The 24,692-nt window shown below is 40.3% G+C and overlaps 3 protein-coding genes across 3 annotated transcripts; 1 reads left to right on the top strand and 2 right to left on the bottom strand.

Annotated features, from left to right (window-relative positions):
* Positions 1 to 891: 891 nt before the first annotated feature.
* On the bottom strand, positions 892 to 8,254 carry trafd1 (TRAF-type zinc finger domain containing 1). The gene is made up of 12 exons (XM_073466511.1): positions 7,817 to 8,254; positions 7,435 to 7,484; positions 7,214 to 7,349; positions 6,890 to 6,943; positions 6,347 to 6,785; positions 5,119 to 5,409; positions 4,971 to 5,035; positions 3,184 to 3,444; positions 2,845 to 2,977; positions 2,398 to 2,611; positions 2,232 to 2,289; positions 892 to 2,015 (listed from the first exon to the last, which is right to left on the bottom strand). The coding sequence occupies exons 2-12, from the start codon at positions 7,467 to 7,469 to the stop codon at positions 1,977 to 1,979; spliced, it is 1,725 nt and encodes a 574-aa protein (XP_073322612.1). The 5' UTR covers positions 7,470 to 7,484; positions 7,817 to 8,254; the 3' UTR covers positions 892 to 1,976.
* Positions 8,255 to 9,300: 1,046 nt separating this feature from the next.
* Positions 9,301 to 16,431, bottom strand: mob1a (MOB kinase activator 1A). Its single transcript, XM_073466222.1, has 6 exons — positions 16,250 to 16,431; positions 15,268 to 15,434; positions 14,844 to 14,937; positions 13,116 to 13,249; positions 12,356 to 12,519; positions 9,301 to 11,350 (listed from the first exon to the last, which is right to left on the bottom strand). Exons 1-6 carry the CDS (start codon positions 16,261 to 16,263, stop codon positions 11,273 to 11,275), a joined length of 651 nt encoding a protein of 216 aa, XP_073322323.1. The 5' UTR covers positions 16,264 to 16,431; the 3' UTR covers positions 9,301 to 11,272.
* A 3,094-nt stretch (positions 16,432 to 19,525) lies between these two features.
* mthfd2 (methylenetetrahydrofolate dehydrogenase (NADP+ dependent) 2, methenyltetrahydrofolate cyclohydrolase) lies at positions 19,526 to 24,052 on the top strand. Its single transcript, XM_073465886.1, has 8 exons — positions 19,526 to 19,692; positions 21,261 to 21,445; positions 21,571 to 21,693; positions 21,789 to 21,941; positions 22,038 to 22,145; positions 22,237 to 22,329; positions 22,434 to 22,559; positions 23,336 to 24,052. Exons 1-8 carry the CDS (start codon positions 19,613 to 19,615, stop codon positions 23,482 to 23,484), a joined length of 1,017 nt encoding a protein of 338 aa, XP_073321987.1. The 5' UTR covers positions 19,526 to 19,612; the 3' UTR covers positions 23,485 to 24,052.
* Positions 24,053 to 24,692: the final 640 nt, after the last annotated feature.

Below are 24,692 nucleotides of genomic sequence, written 5' to 3'. Positions count from 1 at the left end.
GGCAGCTTTTTGAACAGAGGATTCCCACTGAAAGGTGTAAGCCCCGCCCCTCTCCGTCCCCCGGCTTCTCCCGGCGCTCATTCAAAGCGCGCCGCTCTGTGGGAAAACGCAAAACAGCGTTCGAAGTATGAGAGGCGATTAGTGCCACTAAAGTGTGGAAACACAAATACAGGCTTTTTTTTTTTTGAAGATTTTAATGAAACATACATTTTATTAAATAACAGTTTCCACATTATTTCAGTGGTATTCAATGGTATTTCTTAAAAAGAAGCTTTTTCTGTGTGTTTAGGCTTCCGTACACACGTAAAACAGCGTTTCAGGTCACAAGGAAAACTCCCTGCCAGGGTGAAGATATTAGAAAACGCCATTTTCAGTGTTTATGTGTGATGTTATAATCATACCTGGATACAGCCATGGAGGCAAAGTCCCATTCATTTATATTAACCTTTTCCCACTGTTCAGAAATCCCACCGAAACCAACTAAGAGCCGGCTTTTGCGTGCAATGGGAACATGTGCACTCTGCATTTACACCTGGGTGAGTTGGCTCTGGTGTTTTAAATGATGATAATTGAACCTTTTTTTAACCTTTAACAGCCATTCAATGTATTGATATTGTTAGGGTCCACCAGTAACCACTCAGACACAAAACAAAGATTTTATTTAAACGTTTTCATTTTTCATTCAAGGAAATTAACAACCCTTAATTGCAATTTGAAAAACTGAAATGGCAGCAACGACCAATCTTCCTTCTTTAAATTCAGTCATTTAAACTTGAAACTAAATTAATAAAACGCAGCAAACCTACGTTCTCTCCTGGTGCGACTGAAAAGGTGTGCTAGATGTTTAAAGAGCTGTGAAACAACATTGAAATAACACAAACTGAAAGCATGTATCGTCTCTTTATACATTTAATAGACACACAAGACAAAGAGCATCAACAACAGTTGTTCTTAAACAGGAATAGTCAGCCGTGAGCTATGAGTGCCTCAAGTCCATCCAAACACCACACCAGGTGATTTCACCAATGTTTGCACGTTAGCTTGTTGATCAGATATCAATGAGGAAACACTTTCTCAACTGTCTGTCGCACACGGTTGCCTATTTTGCATGTACTTCTAAAGTGGACCCTATGTTACAAACAAAACACATCTTATCAATCTTAAATCCTATTCAGAGGAGCAGCACACAACACTTTTATACTACTTAAAAGAAGATTGGACAGGAGACACTGCTTCAAAAGCCATCTCTTCATAACAACACATAGAGTTTCTATAGTTATGATTAAAAAATCTAAATATTACTGAAGGGTATTAAAGACCGATGTTCAACAGTATAAAAAGACAAATGTTCAATAATACAGTTATTTTTTTTTCTTGCTCAAAGATGCATTAATTTATCAAATCAGTTCCTTAAGCCCTTTTTAAACAAAATAATCTATCAAAGTGCTTTAGGTTACATAAAGATGCAGAAACCAAGAGGAACACTGAGAACGATCCTGACAGAATAATCAGGGATGGAAACAAAATGTCCTTGGCTGAAGTAACAAGGTACAGATTAAGTCAGACAAATGAACACCGACAAAGTCACGTGTCTTGTGTTTGATGTTGCCGATGTCCTTAATGAGTCGTGACACGCCTTGTACAGTTTGTTTTTTTTTAAAAAGAGACAAATCAAATCAAATTGAGCGTAAATAAAATCCATTTTATAATTTATCTGTTAAGGCTAAATGTAAGACGTACAAAACATGTGAAACAAATCTTGAACAAAAAAAAGCAGAATATGCATGAATAAATCAAATTACTTGCTTGGACTTTAATAGCAAAAAATTCATCAGAATATAATCTGCAAGGTACTAATACTCACACAGGCACTTATCAGATAGGTATATGTTTCGATCTTTTAGAAGTGTGCAAAAAGATAAATGAAAGCAGAGAAGGAGATTTTGGTTTTTCTATTTCTCCAGATGTTCCTGCTCTCACTCTTCCTGCTGCTCTTCATTCTGCTTCTTGGGCAACTGCAAATGGAAAAGAAAAAAACACAACTGAAAATCCTTTAACAGACGCAAAAGCACGTTGAGTGGAAGAAAAAAAGAAATCCACAACTGACACTGTGTCTACATCTAGGTAATCCTTCTCTGTCGGTCTTATTCTCATATGAAACTTCTCTCAAATATGTGGTCGAGTCTAAAGATAATGCATTCAGTTCAATCCAAAAGAAACCTGAAGTGTACCTTTGTCATTGGATTCCTTATGTTCCCTCTCCCTTCTTTATTTTCTGGTAGATGTAGTCTGGTGGAAAAACACATTCAAATCAAAATAATATATTATGAAAAGGCACAAATTATTTGATTAAAATGATAAAAAAGTAACTCCTTAAGATTTGATCATTGCTTTTACCCCTTCATAGATGCAGACGCAGACTTCTCAGTGTCACAGAAAGACGGCCGAGCCTCTTCTGCCTCTCTGCTGTGCTGAGGTCGGTCTTTAACAGTAACGTCACAGTTGGACGTCTTCCTTTGACTCGGGAGTCCGATGTAGCCTCTCTGCCATTCCCTCGGGTTTTGTCTTGGTAGTGTGTCTCTGTCGAACCCAAAGTCCTCCATGAAGTCAGCTGTATGTGGGACGGGACACACGATATGTGTAAATAAACACACAAATGCACTTAGTAACCATAAACAAAACCTCCTAAATATAATACAGTGAGATAGACACAGAAACTGGCTTTGTATGTGTAATGTTTGTGGTGGTGTTTAAACACAACGAACAACGTAATAGGTAATAAAATAATAAACATTTTCTGTATGTCTCTGTATTTTTTTATTGACAATAAATTCTATACATTACCTTGGTGTTTTGTTCTCCTCTGAAAATCTGGAGACATCTGGCCAAAGGTTTCTTGGCTCGGTGGCTTTTTGACCGATGCTTTTGTTAGATTGTTCAGTGGATGGGCGGTCTGAGGACGCATGTCACATTTGTCCTAGGGTATAAAAACACCGGCAGAATATCGTAAAACATGCGAACAAATATTTGCATTTCGCTTTAAATTTGACAGTGGTCATAATGTGGAAATCTCTACAGAAGACACATTTCAAATTATATCTCATTTTAACTGTACTGCCACATAATCAAGACATCCTCCAACATGTCAGATTAATTCAATAAAGAGCTTGATAAGTGACATACCTGATGGTGAAAGACGACAGCCTCTTCTAGAGCGACGCCACAGAATTCACATGGAATGACCACATCGCCCTCTAGTGGGCTGGCTGGAGGACTGTAGGAGGCCGGGGAGACAGACCGAGGGAATGTTGGGATGTTTGAAGCCAGCGTGTCAGGGACGCTGTGCATCAGCCCCGAAGCATTCCTGCCCATCCTGTCCTCTCGGGGTGGAGACACCGGCTGCTTGCTGAAAGACGCAAAGGCAGAGGCGGGGCTGCACCCAGTCTGAAACAAAGAAAAGAAAGATATATATGTGGTGGAAATCTTATGTCTCATGCAATGTTAAACCTTTTTACATCAAGTAATCATGTCACTAGTAGACGGAGACGAGGGCAACATGTTTAAACAGGCAAAGGTTCTAACTGGAGTGCGAACCGTCTGAGACAAAGATAAGGAAGGTAAAGACGGGGTAAAGACAGATATGCAAATGTTTGCGTGCCATGTGATATCTGACTGGATCTGAGCACTTGTGCATACACGGATTTATTTCTCAACCAGCGAGGCAGCCTACGAACAGGTTTCTGAAGAGAAAAAGTAGGTCACAGCAAGTTTTTCCAACAGTACAGTAACTTAAAATAAAAGTGGGTCAGAAATCAGGTTCAAATACATCAAAATATCAACAAGTCCTCCTGAAGAGTAAACAGGGCCTGTTAGGCTGCACGATCTGATATCGCCACGTTGGTGTTGATCCGAAAACATAATTAATGTGGCTTCAGGACCATCATTGCGAGTGATTAATCACTGTCACAAGACTGGAAATTTAGGGCACACACAGGAGAAGTTATTCTTTCCAAGACATTGTTTAGATTGTGAAAGAGTATATTCTCCTAAATCATAACCAAGTATTTTTCTTCCCTGAACCTAGCCCAACCTATAAGTAAACGTTAAAAATGAAGTCAACAACAGAACAGCATGTTCCAAACATGGACTTTTTTCTCAGTGGCAGTGATGGAGCAACATTAATTAAGATGCTCTGGAAACAACAACAACACATGATAACAAATAAACCTGGATGGTTTGGCTGGTTATGTCTGTCAATCTGGTTTTGGATACATGTTTCACTTTTGTCATGTTGATATGATGCACTGACCTGGAATTCCAAACACTCTGCCCTCCTTTTTCTAGTCATGTGTTATTAAGTGTGGAGCTGCGCAGTTTTTTCTTCCAGCATTATTTAGGTGAGTAAGGACATGAATTCTCAAAGCAAAACTAGCACTAGATTAAGATGCTGGTGTGTCATCTATCACAGGAAACTAAGTCGTCAACCATCAACCAGCTAAAATGGGCAGATACTATCATACAAACCACAAAGAAAAACTACTGAATCCGCAACTATATTACGCACATTATCTGTTCACGTACAAGCTTTCCTTTATCGGTCTTATTTAGGCATATACAGAGGAGTACTTAAGTGTATATACAGATAATCACCCTGGAGGATGAGCAGCTGCTCCCTATTTTTTAATTCACTGTATATTGCTGCAGTGTCTTCTGAGCTGCACTAACTTCAAGAAAATCGCACTTTCTGATAGATGGATCATGTCTTCTTACGGCTTTAAGCACAACAACTTGTCAAAGCAGCTGAAGAGCGTTTTTATCGCTGAAAACCAAGATTCCACTTCATCAGTTTGTAGGCGTGCTGTTTAGATGTAGAGTCATGTAGATGTAGCTGGCGAACAGGATACAAATCTAGCATCGTGACTCATCTCTGAGCAACAGTGTACCCGAGAGAATAAAACCACATCTCTAACCTGATGCAGAATGAGGTCCTCTTCAGGAAAGAGCTCTTCGCAAAACTCACATGGCAGCATGGTATCTGTAAAGACAATTTAAAAATAATTAACACACTAGCAGCCGAATATCTTCAAGTATTCTGATCAAGACTATTTCATCCTTTACCTGCTTGATCATGGTCCTGCACGGCACTAGTGCCTGTAGTGAAGTTTGGGTAGTTGTTGTTGGGAGGGGAAAGCGGAGAGTTTACAGAGGTGTTCTTGTCAATCTTGTGGTCCCAGATACCACTCCACAGGTTGCCCTCTACACCTCCAGCCATTGATTCTCCATCACTCTGCAGACTGAGAGCCAACATGTAGTCCAGGCCTGATGAATCCTCATCCAGCGTGAGCTCACTATGTGGCCAGGCACTACTACTGCTGCTGCTACTGCTCAGAAAATCCCTCTGCCCCAGCACTACAAGAACAAAAGATCATACAGTTATTTCAGTAAACATTTATAGCTGCGAGGAAAGGGATCTTTAAATGTTTTAGGATTTGTTTTATTTATTTTTTGACAAAATCTCTCTAAATTGATATTAATATATTTTCCAGAAGGAACTACTGCATGTCCTCTGCCTTCAAACCTAATTAGCTCCACCAAGGAGCTTGTGTTTTTGCCCGTGTCCATTTCTTGGATGGTTGGTTTGTCTGCAGGATTATACAAAAGCTACAGAATGGATTTCCACAAAACTTGGCTGGAGGATCGGTCTTGGCCAACGATAGACCCAATTAACTATTTGCATGGATCCGAGTAAAGGGACGGCTGGAAAGGGAAAAATCAAGAGTAACACTTACATGAGCGTTTGTTACAGACTGACATTTTAAGACATTTTCAGCAGGATGTAAAAACACTATAGGAGAGTTGGACATTTAAAGGGATCCTCCCTTTGTGATGCTTTTCACCACTAGTAGTGCTATGGTGCAGATTTTACACAAGCCAGTCCCCATTTTGTTTGTTTGAGATTCACATCCTTGCAGCTGGTTTCACGCTATTCTGCTGATTTACATTAGTGGCAGTAGCATGCAAAGAAGTGTGACGACACGCTGTAAAGCAGTAAAGAAGAGGACAACTAGTGTATAAGATGTATGTAAACAATGCACTCCAATGTTTTATGAGGAACTAAATTCATTGGAGATGTCTGTTAGAACGTATAGATACACGTAATGTGTTTTAGTAAGAAAACCTGTATCTAAACATTACTCTTGTTTGTTTACAGGACGACTCCTCAGGTCTCTATAATTGCCTTTACAGTTCTTTTTCAAGCTACACTGTCCCATTTTTGGCCGATACATAATCAAGCTTGGTGGAGCAATTTTTCCACACTGAATCAACAGCTCAATGATAAACTCACAGTGGCTAAATGGTGTATTTCTCTGGGTAATATTCTTCCAGTCTCCTGAGCCTTGAGATCCCCTTGAAGTGTTATAAACTCTGGGATCAAATGGTCGGGGAAAGGCCTGTTGTTCTGCTGCACTGATGTTATTATTCTTTGGGCCTCTCTCTTGACCTCGAAGGTGGTTTCGGATGGAGTGGGCTTCAAACCATGGTCCTGGAGACTGTAGGTCCACTGGACTGCGACTCGTGCGGCTGTTGTTCCTCTCTTGGGGCGGTGTAAGGCTTCCACATAAGACGGGATGCACAGCTTTTTCCCTCAACATAACATTGCACTTGCAGTGTGCGCAGGGCTCCGTGCGTGTACCGCAGTAATCCTCATGTTCTTTGGACTGACTGTAAACAATCTCCAGTTCACAGTATTGGCAGGGGACCAGCCGCTGAGCACATTCAGAGCTCTGAAAGAGTAAACATTGGTGAAGATGTATAATTTGAGGATTTAATCAAGTATGATAAATATGGAGACTTATAAACTGAAAAGGAAAAAGCTTGTCAGAAATACCTGGTGAACATCAAAACGATTCTTCGAAATCTTCAAACCACACTTGCATGTAATCTGAAACGAAAGTGAAAATGCTTTTACAGCTGCAATTATCAAGTCTCTTGTTGTTAGGCGTTTCCTTGATGATGAAGAAATGACGTCACTGGTGATTGCACAATGTGCTTACTCTGATATGAATTTTCACTGCCAAAACATTTTATTGGTTCCAGGTTTTGAAAAAAACTAACATTTTCCCCACTATTTTTGCATAAGGCGTGCCCTTAAGCAGAACACATCTATTGCATCTATACACTGAAGTCTGCAGCACTGCTCTTCAGACTTTACCTGTGCATGTTCCTGCTGTTTGTGTTCCTGCAGATCTGAGCGGGGCACTGGCTCTTGGCATACATCACACAGTGCGATGTTTCTCCGACAGTGGATCTCATGGGTGGTGAAATTAGCCTCTGGAATGTCATGTTTGCTAAAAAAGGAAATGATAAGTCTGAAAACCTGTGTTGACAACCACAATAAAGTGACTGATCACGTACTGTGAGTATCATACTTACCAATTGCCACAGAACTGTGTATTTTCATCTGCCATGGCTTTACCAAAGGCCTGTAGGCAAAGTGTAACATTAGTTAAATTTGTGACACAAGCCAGCTTGGCTGACATATCATGTGACAACGTTATTCCAGGTCTGTTTTGATGATCTTCACTGTTCATAAACAGGTATCATGCATTATTTAGCTATAGAAAGTAATTTATGATAGATTATTGGTACTTGAGTTTTGTTGCCGTCTATTTAAATTGACATTTAAGTCTGTTAGCTGAACAAATATCAAAATAGCCCTGTCAAATATCAGGGGTAGGTTAGTAGAAATGTTGACAGGTAGCTACTGCTGTCGTTAGCAGATGAATCTGGTTGACAGCTCTTTCGGTATGCTCACCCAGTGCTTCCAGGCAGGTTGCTAACGTTAGCTGACAACTGTGGCCTTGATTCACAAGGAAAATCCTCGTCAACCTTAATCAACAAGCATCTTTAAACACCTCGAAAACGTCGGTCAATGTTCGCCGTGTTGCCTTTAGCTAGCTACGTAGCTTAGCATTAAATACACGGTTAGCAACCACCACGTAGCGTTTATTCGGCTAAGCTAGCTAACTTTACATGCTCTTTACGGAGAAGTCGTAGCTAATGTAACGTCGGGTTTTTGGATCCTGCTGCCCGGTCAAAACAAGGCGAGGACAGTTGTTTCGATATTACCGTCTGTCAATCAATTAACTGCTCGATAATATGTAACCAAAAATAACCCGTAGACGACAGCTAACCACTTGATGATAGCCTGTAAAAAAAAAAACACAGTTGGCTATTTCCTCCTTGCTCTGCCCATATCGGAATTTGTTAACCCCCGTGTAAAGCCTCGCAGGCGGTCTATGAACATATTCACGTTTTGTACTCTAACAGTGGCCGAAGATAACGAAATGCCACCATAACAATTTGTAATAATGCAAATAGTCTAGATCCACTAAAAATGATTGTGATTTGTACTAGAGTTTAAGGGTTTAGTTTGCTGTAAGTCCGACATCAGGGCAAAATGCCCCCAGCGCGTTCAGGAGCGAAGTTGATTGGTTGAGATTAAACACGTGACACGGTGTGCTTGTAAAAAGGCCTCGGGTGATGCCACTGCTTTAAACTTGGATCCGATATCTCAAATTAACAATAACAAACTTTCTAAAATGATGGTAAAGGTGTCAGAAATATACGTAGTACTGCCCTCGTGCGTTTGAGCCTGAGCAACTAGCAGCTCCGACTGCGTAACTTTGTCTTTAAACTTTCCTGTCTGCACCGGAAATGGGAATGGGTCCGTTATGTAGTTTGTTATCTGCTTCAGCCGTAATGTGTCGATGGCTTCAGCTGCTTTTACAAAAAAAACTACCTAAAAACAGTTTTTTTGGAGATGATCCAGCGTGAAAGGCTGTCAGACCTGGAATAAATATGATTCTCGCCTCTTAGGCAGTTTGAGAAACATCCGCCTCTTCTTACGTGGCGACGTCAGTGAGATCAGCTGGTTGTCAGCTGTAACAGTCATGGTGGCTGCTCTGAATGTCTTTGTGTTTATGTTTTATTATGTGTGTAAAACGAGATACTATAACAGAGGGTGTTCTTCAAAAAGTACTTATACAATACTTTGAAACTTTTCTCCTTTTGTTTTCTTGCCGATTGATATTCTGGCCAATATATATTGACATAAACTTTAAACACATTTAAATCATTTCCAACATTTGTATTCATATGCACATATTAGGATAATTTTAAAAAATATCCTATAGTTTTCTATGTTCACAAAAGCAGACTGCGGGAATTTCACTGTTGAATCATTGATCTGCAGTCTTTCAAACGTTCAGCAAGCACAAAATAAATATAAACACAACATTATCCTTTCAGTGTTTATTGAGTTTTTGATCTACCAATACTGTCATATTAGACATATTCATTTTTGTAAGGCACAGTTTTGTTCAGATAAAACACTGATCTTATTTACAGCAACTGTTCGGACGCAGTACACACATCTTCGCACCTCCTTTCAGTCGAAATGATCACCCAATGATTGGACCATTATTGAAAATATATAAAACTTTAGATTAATTTCAAAGCCCTTCTTCCTTATTTGAAATGGCAAAGTCAACAATTTATTGTAAAACATAATATTAAATGTTACTCCATGCCAAAAGTTTATAAACAAAATTGTGAGAAAAAGAAATACTTTTCAAAAATACGTGACGAGGTTGAAATAAACGACAAATTATATGTTCAAATAAAATCCTTGAAATAACTCAGTCTTGGATACGCCTATAGATGATTAGGTTAATGGTTGCTGGCCTGATTTTTTTTTTCAAGCAAGGGCTACAAGTGGATAAAAATTGCAGTTAAAGTAAATTAAACAAGTTTTTTCACATTGTTGAAAGCCTTTCAACTTCCTAAAAAGCAGTACATAATTAAATGAACACTCTACTGCACCAAGTCACACTGGTTGGTTCTTGGTGATGCATCATTATCTAACAGCTCTTAATGGGTTACATGATTGTCTGATATGAATTTAGGTCCAACATGAAAAAAGGTTATGGACCAATTCCCTTGTTCAAAGTTTGCAAAACAAAACATTTATCAGGAATAGTAGCTGCATTCGATTTTTTAAAAAGGATGGCAGAACAAACAGCCCCGCTGTTTTTTAGCCAGTGAGCACAAAATGACCATGATACATGCACCAAGACTAACAAAGATATCTGATACTCTCTTTTCCAATCCAGGGGGGAACATTTAGATTTCTTTTTTTTTTCCTTTTTCTTTTTTTTTTTAAAAGTACCAGCATTTGAACATCAAATATGCAGGGCTCCACAATTAATCTGCACCACAGAAATGAACTAAAATGACAGTAAAGCTATATATAAAAAAAAAAAATTCTGTTGACAATGATTTCTAATATACATCCTTTCAGTTTTAAGTGGCTATTAATAATAACTATCAAGCTCGCATTTTACTATTTTAATTAAGAAAATAGCCAAAAAATGTGCAAAACACAATATTGCATGACCAAATTGAAATAGCTGTAATGCAGTCGATGGTGGTTCTTTCTGTGGGGCAAGAACAAAGGCATCTCACAATCGCCTATCCCTTTTCAAGTGTAACTGTGTCAAAGAGCATGTCAATAGGAAGCACGTTAGCATATGTGGGATATCAGATACACAATCAGCATGTGTCAGAAAGCTATATACTACTTACTGGTGCATTTTTTGTGCCTGCCTTCATGCAAGACGAAAAATACCATCCCCAAACGATTATTGTCACAGCTGCAAAGTCCACGTAAGACCTGATTCATGTCTCTGCTTTTCTTGCCATCCTCCCTGTTTCTACCCCACTGTATTAAAAAAAGCTAAAATTGGGGTTTTTGGTCAGTCATTGTAATTACAATATCTAAAAGTTAACAAAAAGAAAATTGCCTATCAATAACTAAAAAGTGTTTAGAAAATCAAAACACTATGCGCCAACTTCTGAAGGAAAAAGAAAGCTGATTTTCACTTTAACTTCCAAATGTCCTTGGTCCAATAAAAAAATTCAGTAGGTTGCTCTTACAGAGTCATTAACCACAGTCCTGTGAACAAATATTCTTACTACACTACTCTATTTTATATGATCTAGTGGCAAAATGGAAAAAAGGGCTCAAAGACAGCATAAAAGACAATGGAAGGAATAAAAGGAAAAGTACAGTACAAACATTTAGGAAATGAAAAGAAGAAGGCACAGATCAGAAGAGTTGAGACTAGAAGTCGTAGAGGTAGCAGAGGTCACAGAGACAGACAAAGGAGAAGAAGAAACTGTTAAAAAAGGGAAAAGTGTGGTGAAGGGTCTATCTGTCCTTGGATCCAAGCTTCTCGATCAAGTCCTGGAGGGGAGCAAGCTCTCGCCTGTCGATGAGGTTGAACTCCTGCAAAAACAAAACATTTAATACCAGATTGGTTTCAGATTTGTTCCAATTTTTTAATTATGCCCTGATACAATCTGACTAGTGTTGTGATTCTGTATGAAAAATACGACAGCAGTGGCACACAAGCATTGACATGTTCTGGTATTTGTCAAACTGGACCCTATTTCCCCATGTTTTTGTTTCTAAGTGACTAATGGGGGCAAACATTTTTGAAATCAGCCCAGTATTGAGCAGGAGCTCTGTGCAGGTAAGTGCTTGTCTTTGCCACTGACAGGCCCAAGTGTTCGACAACATTATGAAAAGTATCCATACGGGGCTCGATCTCTTTGTTACAGAATAATATTGTGTGTTCCCTATTAACTTACAATACTTTAGTGTAACTAGGAGATCATATGCCTCCTGTCCTCTAAGATCCCTTCAAACATACAATCTGGAAAATTGCTGGGTTCTTCTGTTTGTTCATGTAATGGCTTTGTGGCCTTCATGCATTGGTCTCTTACGCATATGATCCAGTTTGACAGGGTTCAAACTTGTCAGGACGGTTGTAGATGGAGTCTCAATGCTTGTATAATAATTGGCAACTGGCATAGATGAGCGTACAACGACGAACCAGAGGTTATTTACTGCCAGATCTCATTAAGATGTCTTGTGATTTTGTTCTGAGCACTGAAGAGAGCAGTTCTTTCATATCAGTGTTGGATCAATGTCGTGCCATAACTCAAGTAATGTAGCTTGTAAAGGGGGCTCTCTTCAGAGTCACGTCTGCTGCTTTGAAAAAGATCATGAGCTCATCCTGAGGCAACATTTAAAACTTTCATTCATTCATAGCCCTAGTTTAATTCACACGCAATCGCATGAGTGTTTTAGAAAATGATATAGGAATATTAACAGTTCCTAAGCAGAAAGATTGCCACAGCACCTTTTTTTGTGTATGTATGGATTACATGCCATGTCTGAATGGAGCTTTATATACATGTGATTAAACCCTTTAAACAATAATCTCACCTGAACAAAGAAAATGAAGTGCTTGAAGGAGGTGTTGAGGTGGGCCTCCTCCTGCAGCTGCATCACAGAGTCAAAATGTTGGTGGTAGATGTGAGCGTAAACCCTGAACAGACGCTTCAGGATGGTTTTGGCCACAGACATGAAGTTCTTCGGAAAGGGAACCCCTGAGGGACAGAAGGTGGTGGAAAATGCTGATGTTGAGAAGATGATATGCCGTTTCAGCCTACACCAGAGTAAAACTCATGTTTATTAAGGTGCTGTATTTTTAGCTTAGTTGAAGTCGAAGTCATAGGACTTTGCATTCTGTAGCAATTCTTTGCAGTCAATCTCTGACTGAAGTCTACGATCCATGGACTGCCATCATCTTCACTTCTTGTTTGTACTGGGGGGGCGTTTTTGCTTCAGTCTGCTTTTCAGCATGTAAGACACATGATTAAGTTGACAACAATGAAGTGACTGACTCTGGCAGTCAATAACATTTCACTCTTTTTGACCTGGGCTGCCTTGTCTGCATGTTTCCGAATCCAATATGCCAAAACAATGACAATCACATCACTGTTCTTGAGCAGTCAAAATAAGAGTTAATTCCCAAAAAGTAGAAGTAAAGTCAAAGAAAGGGAAGTGTCAACTTAGCAAGTGGAAAGATGCCCTCAAAATGAAATTAAATGGTGCACAATGAACAATGGAAATGATCACAAAAAGCTTTAACTAAAAGTGTGTCCGCCAAACTGCCGAAAATTCTTTATTGATCAAAACTCACCAATCTTGGAGGGAAAAAGTGTCTCATCATCCAGTTGATCCTGCACCCAGGTCATCAGGTAGTCAATGTACTTGGGTGCAGAGCATTTGATAGGCTTCTTGATATTGGTGCCATCAGCCCAGTGATACTCATATCTACAGAGAAAGCACAAAAAATTGGCACCTCTCGTATAACTGACTTGATTCATTTGTTAGCGCAGACTGACATGAACATGAACGCTCTACAACTAGCATGCACTCATTATGCCTCACTGTCAGGACATGAAAGCATCATTTGGTCGTAGATAAGCTAAAACAAAGAGGGAAATGCAAAAGTATCTTCAGTCATATTCTTGATGGCGGCTATGTCAACAGGAAGTGAACCCTGGTCTCTTCCTCCTGATTACAAACTGAAAACACACAGTCTTGGCAGGAGAGGGGATAGAGGAAGTGCCAAATCTAGATTTAAACTATACAGCCTCTACACGGACCACATGCAAAGCTTAATTCCTGTTTCCCTCATATGACTTTCACATGACGTATTTCAATTTTGTTATAGGTCTCAACCGTTCCAAATCTGAATTCATAGTTGGGTTCTTCTATACAATAGACACATCACCTCTAAATTCTGGACAAAGTAATGTTTTATTAACTAATCTCTATCATGAAGGTGATTTTGACTTGCATGTGTTGTCATAAAATACCACATGTTGAATTAAGTTCTCTTCAAAGGCTAACATTCACTTGTTACTGCACATTTGTTTCATTCTGAATAATCTACTAAGATTAATTTTCACTTTCATTCACCAGCATAGAAAAAGTGTACCCTGTTTAATTTCCTCAAACTCTTCTCCTTAATTTAATAAATGCCCGTGATCAGAAATTATGTTTCAACCAGATCATGTTCCTGAGGTAAAAAAAAAAAGTTTATCATGGCTAGAACGCTAAAACACGTCAGGATTGTCTCTCACAGCCCACACGCACAGTAACATGCAATCCCTAATTATTCTTCACTTATTAGTTCTCTTCTGTTGTAAAGTAATGCTTAACTGCCATTAGCAGAGTGGAAATGTATTTAACACGTGTAATAAAATGTATATTACTGTACTGTGTGGCGAGCCACAAATCTATCATTATTGATTCTGTTGGTCATGTTTTCTAATGTCCTTTAAAGTACAAGAGCCTTGTGTGACACATCTCATGTGAAGTTCCTTGTTTCCTGAAATTACGTAAACTATCATACATCAGCCTAAATATTTCCCTTATTTCAGCGGAACTTGCCAAATGACGTTTAGCTAAATGCTGAGCTATTGACTGCATCACAGTAGGCTGAGTTTTAGATAAGATTATATATGGGCCGCCCCAGCAGCTCAGTTGGAAGAGCGCACGCCCCGTGTACAGAGGCCCTGTCCCCTGTCCTCGAGTCCGACCTGTGGCCCTTTGCTGCATGTCATCCCCCCTCTCTTTCAACCCATTTCCTGTCATATCTCTAACTGTCCTATCTGTTCAAAAAAAGATTATATGTTACATTTTAAATTACATAAATATGTTTGGGGTCGCTGTCCTGCTAAAAATAAAAATAGAATATAACACGTAGAGCTTTCTCATGTCTTGGTTGCGCACACATTCAAAACACAGGCACTCATTTGTGCTCACTGCCATTAGACGGTACGGCAGCAGCAGACCACAGCCTATGCCAATCCCTTTATCTGCCAGCTGCAAACATAAAAAGGACACTGTTGGCTGTTACCTTGGTCCAGCAGACATCACAGAGCAGCTGGTCTCGGTGCAGAACTCAGTGATGGTCCCATACAGCATGTTGATCTGGTTGAAGAAATCCACCGCTGAAAGAAAAAAAAAAAAAGGTTAATTATAGTTTCTGTTGTCTAGGAATGAATGAATAAATAGTTTAACTCTTCTATACATACATTGGTCTTTTTATGCGACGTAGGCACTGGCTTTTTAGCAATGATTGTCTAAAAAACAACCTTAATTCTGTGATCTACAATTTACTAATTTGTTTGTTTTGCCAAACTTCTCTTCTTTTACCACTCGATGATGCAAATGTTCAACTTCTGCACACGGCTCATTTATGTTTAGAAACTTTAAATGGTAGTTGGTGGTGCACTGAGTGGTGGTTTCTATAAATAAGCGCATTGCATTCATTCACTCACTGTTGACAGCAATCCACTCATTGAGATCCTCTCCCTCAGGCAGCATGACAGCCTGCCTCAGGTTCCCACTGCCCAGCGTTGCCTCGGCGTGTTTCAGCAGCTCATACTGGTGGGAGCCCTCTGGGATGTTCTTCTTCGGCTTGAAGGTCTTGGACGAGCGACTGCCACTGCAAAAAGGAGCAAAACGTGGGAGCTGAGCAGATGTCTGTGCAAGCAGGACAGTGACATTTTAGGATGTAAAAGGCTTGTGTGGGAGTAGATGCTCCTCTTGGGCCTTCACATGTGGAGGAGCCTTCCGGTCTGGGTTTGTGCAATCAGCAGCTGGAGGAAAGGCATTGTGCTGAGCATCTATGAACTTCATGCTGAAGTGATACTCGTGATGGTTCTCGTGCCAACTTGTCTTGGGCTTGTTTTTCCAGTGTGACAGACTTGTGACTGTATAATCTGTGTCATGTAAATAAAGTTACGCTTGATTACCTACAGACAGGAAATGTGACTGACTGCATCAAAGAGGGTCACTGTAAACAACACACTTTAATTACACTTGCCCGACGTTAGCAGCCTTACAACGAGGTCAGCCCAGCCAAGGTGCGGACGATGACTAATGTTACACATGTCTAGTCTTATCTGAATAAAAACAAAAAGTTATTATGTGAGCTAAGTTGGCTAACAAACAGTAAGCTAGCGTTAAACACCAAGCTAGCCAGAACGTAACTGGTTAAAAAAAAAAAAAAAAAGTTATACTTGGCGAGTATTGGGAGACTATAAATACACACAGCTTACTGATAATGTGTCGACGAACAATGCTAACCCCACACAAGAAAAGGTGGCTCAAGTAAAACCAAAAGTTTAGAGGAAAACGCAGCACTTAGCGGACTTGTTGGTCTGTAGCGGTGTCTTATTTTTAGTTACTTCCCTTGATGCAACTTCGAAGAAGCTAACGCAAACCGCAAGCCCCCGGCTGTAACTTTACTTTACTCACAACAAGAAGCTCATCTTGGCGAAGGAGTCGTCGGAGAGCCTCGGTTACAACTCCTAAACCCCGGTTCGGTAAACAGAAATTCGTCTTATGATTAAGACAGTAGGAGCCACTTGTCAACGATGCGTGCTAACAGTAACGCTGAAGCTAACGTGAACTGCACCCACAGCGCCTCTTCCTCTATCGGAGCTCTGACGGAGCGGCGCCGGCAGACTGTCGCCCCCTGCAGGCCGCATGGTGCTACTACAACCATCCACATATATTTATAACTTCATGTCTGCTTCAATCACTCTTTAAAATGTGTCTTTATTTAGATTTATTTAGACACCAAAGCCCAGTTTGTTTGTTTTTGGTTAAAATGTAGGATATAATTATGGACTGGGAGAAACTTAGTAGAAAGACACTGGTGGATTGGTTGGATGGCCAGCTGGGTAAATAGGGTTCAGTTTAGCAATTACTCTGATGATCTTGTAGTAAACATTCACCCTAAAATGACTGGATAATGACTGAATTTTCAATTTTGGGGTGAACTTATCCTGTAATTGTTTTGATTTCTCACATAGCACTCATTGAACTTGGGATTGTGTATAGCCTGGTGTGTGAGCTGGACATGACTAAGCTTATAACTTCATGTCTGCTTCAATCACTCTTTAAAATGTGTCTTTATTTAGATTTATTTAGACACCAAAGCCCAGTTTGTTTTTTTGGTTAAAATGTAGGATGTAATTATCAGGGGTGGGCGATACTGCAAATTTTGGTATTGATCGGATACCAAGTAATTACAGGGCCAGTATTGCCGATACCGATACTTTTTACTTGAAAATCTGCATGTAGCCTAAATAGGAATACTAATGTTCCTTCAGCCATCCATATTCATACTTCAGGTTTGAGGTAGGCTATATATCTTAATTTAAGTATATATATTTTTGAGTTCCGGTAAAACAATTAAGATTTATTTCAACCGTCTGAATATATGATAATAGTTTAATCACTCTGCTAAAATGACATCTCTGACCACCAATTACACTTTAAAAAAACAGGTGAACCTGAGTGAGCGGAGTGAGAGAGGTGGAGAGGAGCGCTGCGCATAAGGACTGTGAAGAAATACGAGTGATTTGCTGAACTTATAGAAGAGAAACTACAACAAAAATATCGATCTCATCACGCTAGTATCGATCCAATACCAATACTCACCTTGGTATCGATACTATCGATATTTGGATCGATCCGCCCACCCCTAGTAATTATGGACTGGGAGAAACTTAGAAAGACACTGGTGGATTGGTTGGATGACCAGCTGGGTAAATAGGGTTCAGTTAAGCAATTACTCTGATGATCTTGTAGTACACATTCACCCTAAAATGACTGGATAATGACTGAATTTTCAATTTTGGGGTGAACTTATCCTGTAATTGTTTTGATTTATATTGTCCTCACATAGCACTCATTGAACTTGGGATTGTGTATAGCCTGGTGTGTGAGCTGGACATGCAGCAACAGGGTGCAGACACAGTGAAGCCAGCACTTTATTGCCCTGGGCCTCCTGACAGGTTAATCAAAGTGCATGTATTCAAGTGGCGTCTTAAATACAGTTCTGATGTATGTGCATGGCTGAAAGTACCACTGAGGACACTGAGTTCATGTCCTCTGTTATTCTTTCTGGGAATTTAGGTGATTTAGAAACCTGCAGGAAGTTTGCATACATTGATGGGTATTTTACTGGCTGAGACAGACAAAATGTTTTTAAAAATCCCAAAGAATTGAGACTTGATTAAAGGTTTCTGGACACGTGCATATGTGTACTTTCATTTTTACTCATATACTCAACTTCATTAGAGAAGAGAATACATTAGTATACATATACTGTACATTAAAGTTGTATAACAGTGCATATTGAGTAGTGAAAACCAGCTCGACCAGCTAAGCGCTGTTTCAACATTTTATAAAGATTTAGTATCTCCGCTTTGTTGGAGGAATTGTTGGATGACGGGAGATCATTCACATGTCTTCTGTGACTGTCTAGTATTATTACAGGGATATTGGCAGGATATAGAAGAGGAGACATTGCCATTCCAGTGGATCCTGTGTTGTTTGTACTGGGAGTACTTCCAGAAAGTGTGACAGGAAAAGATCAGAGGTACATACTGCATATACTACATTTGATTGCAAGAAAGATCACAACTGTAAACAGGAGGAGATCACCTTCGCAAACAAGAATCCAATAGACCCAAAGACTGAAACAAGTCTATATGATGGAGTACATGACAGCAAAATGGACATTTTTCTATAAAGATGGACTCCAGTTATGTGGTATCTAAAGGCCTAAGCATGTAACCAGCAGTGTTCGGGGTAATGTGTTGCTTTTATAACACGTTACTAATGATATTTCAGTAATATATTACTACATTTATGTCAGGCAACGAGTTACAATCCGCGTTACTGACCGAAGTGAAGAGTTTATTGTTGTTTTTTTAAGAATCCATCCACACCTACATGGCCATATTAATATAGGCTCTGTGTGTGTTTAATACAGCTGAGCCTATAAGTCCTGTAGTGATATATAATGATGAGCGCACTTTAATTTACATTCTTGAATCACACATGCATTCCTTATTCTGTGGACTAAAATAAAAAGGCATAGAAGAAGAGATGTTTGTCTCGTCATGTCATTATAGGCTACATTACAGAAGGTATGGGTCTGTTGTGTTTCGTATGACTGAGCCTACAATTAAAAATATGTATTCCTATCTCATAAGTTATCAGACTTTGATGCTTTGTCTGCCTGCTCATCACTGTGTCCAAGGACATTCATTTATTAAAAAAGATCTCGGCTATTTAATCGTTCTATATAGATTATTTGCTTTTTTTAAAGTAGTGTAATAAGTAATTTATTACTCTATGCAGACAGCAATATTGCAATGTAATATATTACCTTGAAATTAAACTAGTAATATGCAATATATTGCATTTTGAAAGTAACCAGTGTCTGATCATTCAGTGTTATTGACATTGACATTTAAATAAAGTTGTCTGCATAACTACTGTTACATTATCTATGTATTTTGAGCTTGTAGTACTGTACTTTTACTACTTTTGAATGCAGTACAGTCACTAGTATTTTTAGATAAGCAGGTAACTGAGACCTGGGGAGCAGCTCAGTTGTCTGTGCAGCAGCAGAGGTGTGGCAGCAGATAACAGTGACGCAGCCTAATGACGTAGAGGGGGAGGAGGGGTGGGTGGGTTTAAATCCTCCCCTCTCCTCTCCCCGCTCACAGACGTCCCTCTGTCAGCCCGGGCGGTGCTTCTCTCAGTTTCGTAATCGGCCGCGGTGTCTCGTCTCTTCTGCTTCCTCTCAGCCGGTGGAGAATGGCAGCCGTCAGGACTCTCAGGAAACTGTGCCAACACTCGCAGCATCAAGTCTGTAAGCTGCACACGTCCGCCTCGAGGTGAGTGAGTGAGACCCGCCGGATCTGATCCAGTGTGGCTCATTTTAAACACCACTTTTTCTCCCCAACACGAGAAGAAACTGATTTCCAGTCTATTATATGTGTATATATATTTCTTCACGTGTATCATTTTTGTTTTTATCCGTAGTATTTGATCGTGTATTTACACACGAGGAGGTTTGTTTGATGATACAGAACCAGGCATTCATGAATGTCCGCAGTTAAGCCACATTTTCGGTGCGCCCCCTAGCGACGTGCCGGTAACATTGCGGCAGGCGGGCAGGCTGATGAAATCGGTCTGGAGGCTTGCAGCCTGTTGGCTTGAGGAGCCAGGTTTCAGCTGGAGATCGAGGTGTGGGTGTGCACGCAAGGAAATGCATTTGCATATGGGGGAACATTCAGACACGTGAGGAAGTAAAAAAAAAAAGTTATGTCAGAGAGGACCTGGTAAATTGGCAGCATCCCGTTGCAGGTAGTTATTGAAAACGTGCTGAGTGCAGCATGACTGAGATATATTTAATGCACTAATGTTTAACACACGCCTTTAAATCCAAAAAAAAACCTCATGTTCCTCCTGCACGTGATCAGGCACAAGATGGATCATTAAAGACCTGTCACGTCATGCAGGACTTGTTACCATATCACAAAAAGATGCAACTTAAACCAACAATTAAACTCTAAAAAATGCATCAAGTAATATGTGCAGAAGAATAAAACAGATGAAATAAATAAATAATTCATCAATAACAAAAGACTCAACTCTCCTCTGAGGTGGAAGACACCTACCACAGGCTGTTTTTAACATTTAACATGTGAAAAGAGAGATTTCCCTCTCAGCAGGCTGCTTTATTTTACATTTAAACCGAGGTTAAAGTCTCGGCACATTTTTTATCTGGGACCTGGTACACTGGCCCCATGGTCTCACCCCACTTTGCTCAAAGATGTGATACTTTTCTGTGAGGTTTAATTAGTTTGGGCAGAATAAAAGGGCGGTTACATCACTTTTGATGGCTCATTACTTTTCAGTTATTAGCCACAGCTTTCTGTCCGTCGTTATGTAACGCATAACCATCTTGGTGCCTCTGAAAATGGGACAAAGCAGCAGGTCGACCCAGTTTGTATAGTATACAGACGCTACTTGATGATTACATTCTCGTTAAAAGCTGCTTTACCTGTTTGGTCTTGCGTTGGCGACAACACTACTTTACAGCACAAGTGCTTATGGAGCATTTGGCTCCGTCAGGTCGAGACGTGCTGGGTCTAATTTTAGAGGCTGGAATTGGTGCTCAGGCTGAAGGGTTGAGATTTGTTACAGGTTTCTGGTGTCAAAAGTCCTTCACCGGGGTCAGAGAGACCACGGCCAGTAGATAATTGAGTTCAGAAGAGAGTGTTCAAACAGTAAAGTTGGAAGAATGTTGATCAGCGTATAGTTTAATGACTTTTTGTGGTTTGTAAACAGATTAGGTAAGAATAAATCAACAAACAATAAAGAATAAATAGTATAATATATTTGTCTGTGGTTGACCGTTTGTCCTCTGACTCCATTGTTTTTATATGCCCACTCTCAGACAGGAGGCGGTGGTCATCTCAGGAAAGAAACTAGCACGGCAGATTCGGGAGGAGGCCCGGGCCGACGTGGAGAAATGGGTTTCAGCCGGCCACAGGAGACCCCATCTGAGTGTGGTTCTTGTAGGAGACAACCCGGCCAGTCACTCCTACGTCCTGAATAAGACACGAGCTGCAGCTGATGTCGGTAAGAAAAAAACACACCCACATACCTCCATATGTACGTGTTAATGCACTTATTCTGCATAAAAAGAGCACAAGCTCGCCTTTGTTTGTTTTTTAAAGTTGTTTTCTCACTTTAACCTCCCACAGGAATCTCTAGTGAGACAATTCTCAAGCATTCGGACATCAGTGAGGAGGAGTTATTGGACCTGATCGACAAACTCAACACAGATCATCGTGTGGACGGCCTGCTGGTCCAGCTGCCCCTGCCAGGTACATAGAAACGGGAACAGTGGAGTAGAAACATGCACCTCAAAATGTTTGAGATCTCGGTGTCCTGACTGCAACTTGTCCTTGTTTTCATACAGCCCACATTGATGAGCGCATAATCTGTAATGCAGTTGCGCCAACCAAGGATGTGGACGGCTTCCACGTAGTTAATGTGGGCCGCATGTGCCTGGATCAGTCAGCCATGCTTCCTGCCACTCCCTGGGGAGTCTGGGAAATTATTAAACGCACAGGTAACAGGAGTGACCACTTACCACCACCTTCCTCTTAAGATTGAAATCCTGCAGAACAAACTGTTTGAAGAAAGTATCTGAATTCTCACCTTTCAGGTATCCCGACACTTGGGAAGAATGTCGTCGTTGCAGGACGCTCCAAGAATGTTGGCATGCCCATCGCCATGTTACTGCATACAGACGGCCGTCATGAGAGGCCCGGAGGTAGGTTAAAGTGCATGTTGGTTTTATCTGTGTGTTTAAAGATGTTGGGTTTAAATATTAATGGTATAAATTAATTAATTTTCTCTTGCAGGTGATGCCACGGTCACCATTTCTCACCGTTACACTCCAAAGGATCAACTTCGCCAACACACTCAAATCGCTGATATCATCGTGGCTGCTGCAGGTTGGTGCAGGTTTTGCATCCATCTAACATCTGAACTGAACCAGTAGACTGTTTTCTGTTTCTGGCGTCTAACTGTCCTGTGTGCGTTTTTTACTGAACATCAGGGATTCCTAACCTGATCACCGCGGACATGATCAAAGAGGGAGCAGCGGTGATTGACGTTGGAATAAACCGAGTGCAGGACCCAATCACTGGAAAGAACAGACTGGTTGGAGATGTTGACTTTGAGGGTAAGGCTAAGGCGATGAACATGATCTGCCACAACATCCTTCGTGTCTCGTGTATCTGTGACGTCCAGAGGTGGCAAAAGTTCACACATTCTTTACTCAAGTAGAGGTACAGATACTTGCGTAAAAAAGACTCTGGTCAAAGTAGAAGTACTGATTCAACTTTTTTACTCAAGCTCAGAGTAGAAAGTATTTCTCTGAAGGACTTTTCTACAGGCAAAGCTAACTGAACCTCGCATCATATTGATATAATTCAAGGTAGAGACAGTAGGATTTGTCCGAGCTGTTCGTAAACACATCAGAAAGATAGTTGATTGAGTCTCATTCCAGGATGTGAAGTACAGACAGTTTGGGTTTGTTAAGTGTCCTGAGCACAGCAACAAACTAAGAAAATAAGAAAATATAGACAAAGGGCTGCAGGGTCTCTGCAGATACGAGACACTAACACGCCTTTTCTCCCCAATGGAGTCTCCCTCTCTGTCTGTTTCTTCTTGTTGCGTCCTTTCTTCTTGCCACATCTGCCATGCGTGATGCATGAGTCGCTGTCTTGTGATGTTGGGAAGGTGGCGTGCAATGACAAAAAATAAAGATAATCTATATTTCCCATCAAATGCATTAAAACTAAAGAGTCTGTTCTGAAAATGTAATCAGTAGAAAGTAGATATTTGAGAAAATATAGGGAGTAAAAGTAAAAAGTTTACTTAAAAATCTACTTGAAGTATTTGTACTGCATTACTTCCCACATGTGGTAACGACAAACCCTTCCTGTCTATCTCCAGGTGTGAGACAGAAGGCAGGCTTCATCACCCCTGTCCCTGGAGGTGTGGGACCCATGACTGTGGCGATGCTCATGAAGAACACTATCAAAGCAGCCAAGAACGTCCTGCTGTTCCCCCCAGAGAGGATCCGCATGGCGGCTGCGTCCTAATGGGCCGAAGAAAATCCCAGCAATAGTGACACATTCCAGCCCTCCCCTCTCCTCCAACACTACCACCCCCTCATTTTTTTTTACTTGGAACTACCTGATGAGCTCCACTTGCACACGGACTGGAAAGATGATAGCTTTAAGGCTCTCGTCCCGCTGACATCTTTAACCTCTCCTATCTTTAAGTCCAGCCATGTTTAGACTGTTACATTCACTCATGCAGCTGTGTGTTTTTATGTAACAGGATTTTAGGTATTTATCATTTGTGATGCATTTCTGTGGACTTTCGGAGTTTCAAGAAATCTTGAAAGATTGTTTATTTATTGCTACATTGACACACTATTTAAACACGATTGGTGGCAGGTTACAGTATTTAACTCTAAGCTGGTGAGCAGTGAATGCAGAAGTATTGAGGCTTGTCTGTCAGGTTTCTCTGCATTAGTTTAGCCTTATGTACCAAGAGTGATAAGGGCTAACATCATCAGGAACAAGTGTGTTTATCAATATACAAGCTTTAAAGATTCACAAATGCCTTTGTAAAAACTTTGAAATAAATATAACAAATATCTTCTCATGTTGATGCTCCTTGTGCACACAGATTGCCTCTTCCTTTACAGTGACGATGATTTTGTACCCTCCCTCTCACATTCACCAATGCACGACTTTCAAATGTGACACACCTCTCAAGCACTATCATTATAAATAACTGCCCTTCAGCATTGGTATTAAATATCTCTTCACTCCTGTTCTCACCCTCTGATCCAGCTTTCTATATTTAGTATGGCAGGCATCATAATCACCACAGATCTCTATGAGAAAATGGTATCTCATCTCTAGTGACTCACAAGGTCAAATTCTCCCACAGATGCTTTCTTTCATTTGTTAGGTCGCCTTAACGTCGTCCTGATTTAACCTGATGATATGTAGACAAGATGACCCCTTCGATTATATTTCCTTTAATTTTCTCTGTGCATTTTTATCTCTCGATGCTGTGGGAGGTACCAGAGATTTATAGGCAGAACCTATCCAGGAGGCAGGTGGTGAGTTTGTGTGGACCTGCTGAGGTTCAAGGTTTTTTCTTTTGATCTCTACAGGAGATTAAATCTATTGGATGGGCCTGTGCAATCTGCTCCCATTTACTTTTTTCATTGCCTAAGTGGCGATATTAAAAGCAGAAAGAATATTTAGGGGACACATTTATATGATACTAT

Source organism: Pagrus major, chromosome 5, assembly GCF_040436345.1.
Source record: "Pagrus major chromosome 5, Pma_NU_1.0".
Classification (NCBI taxonomy): Eukaryota; Metazoa; Chordata; class Actinopteri; order Spariformes; family Sparidae; genus Pagrus; species Pagrus major.
This window is presented reverse-complemented; position numbering and strand designations above follow the sequence as displayed.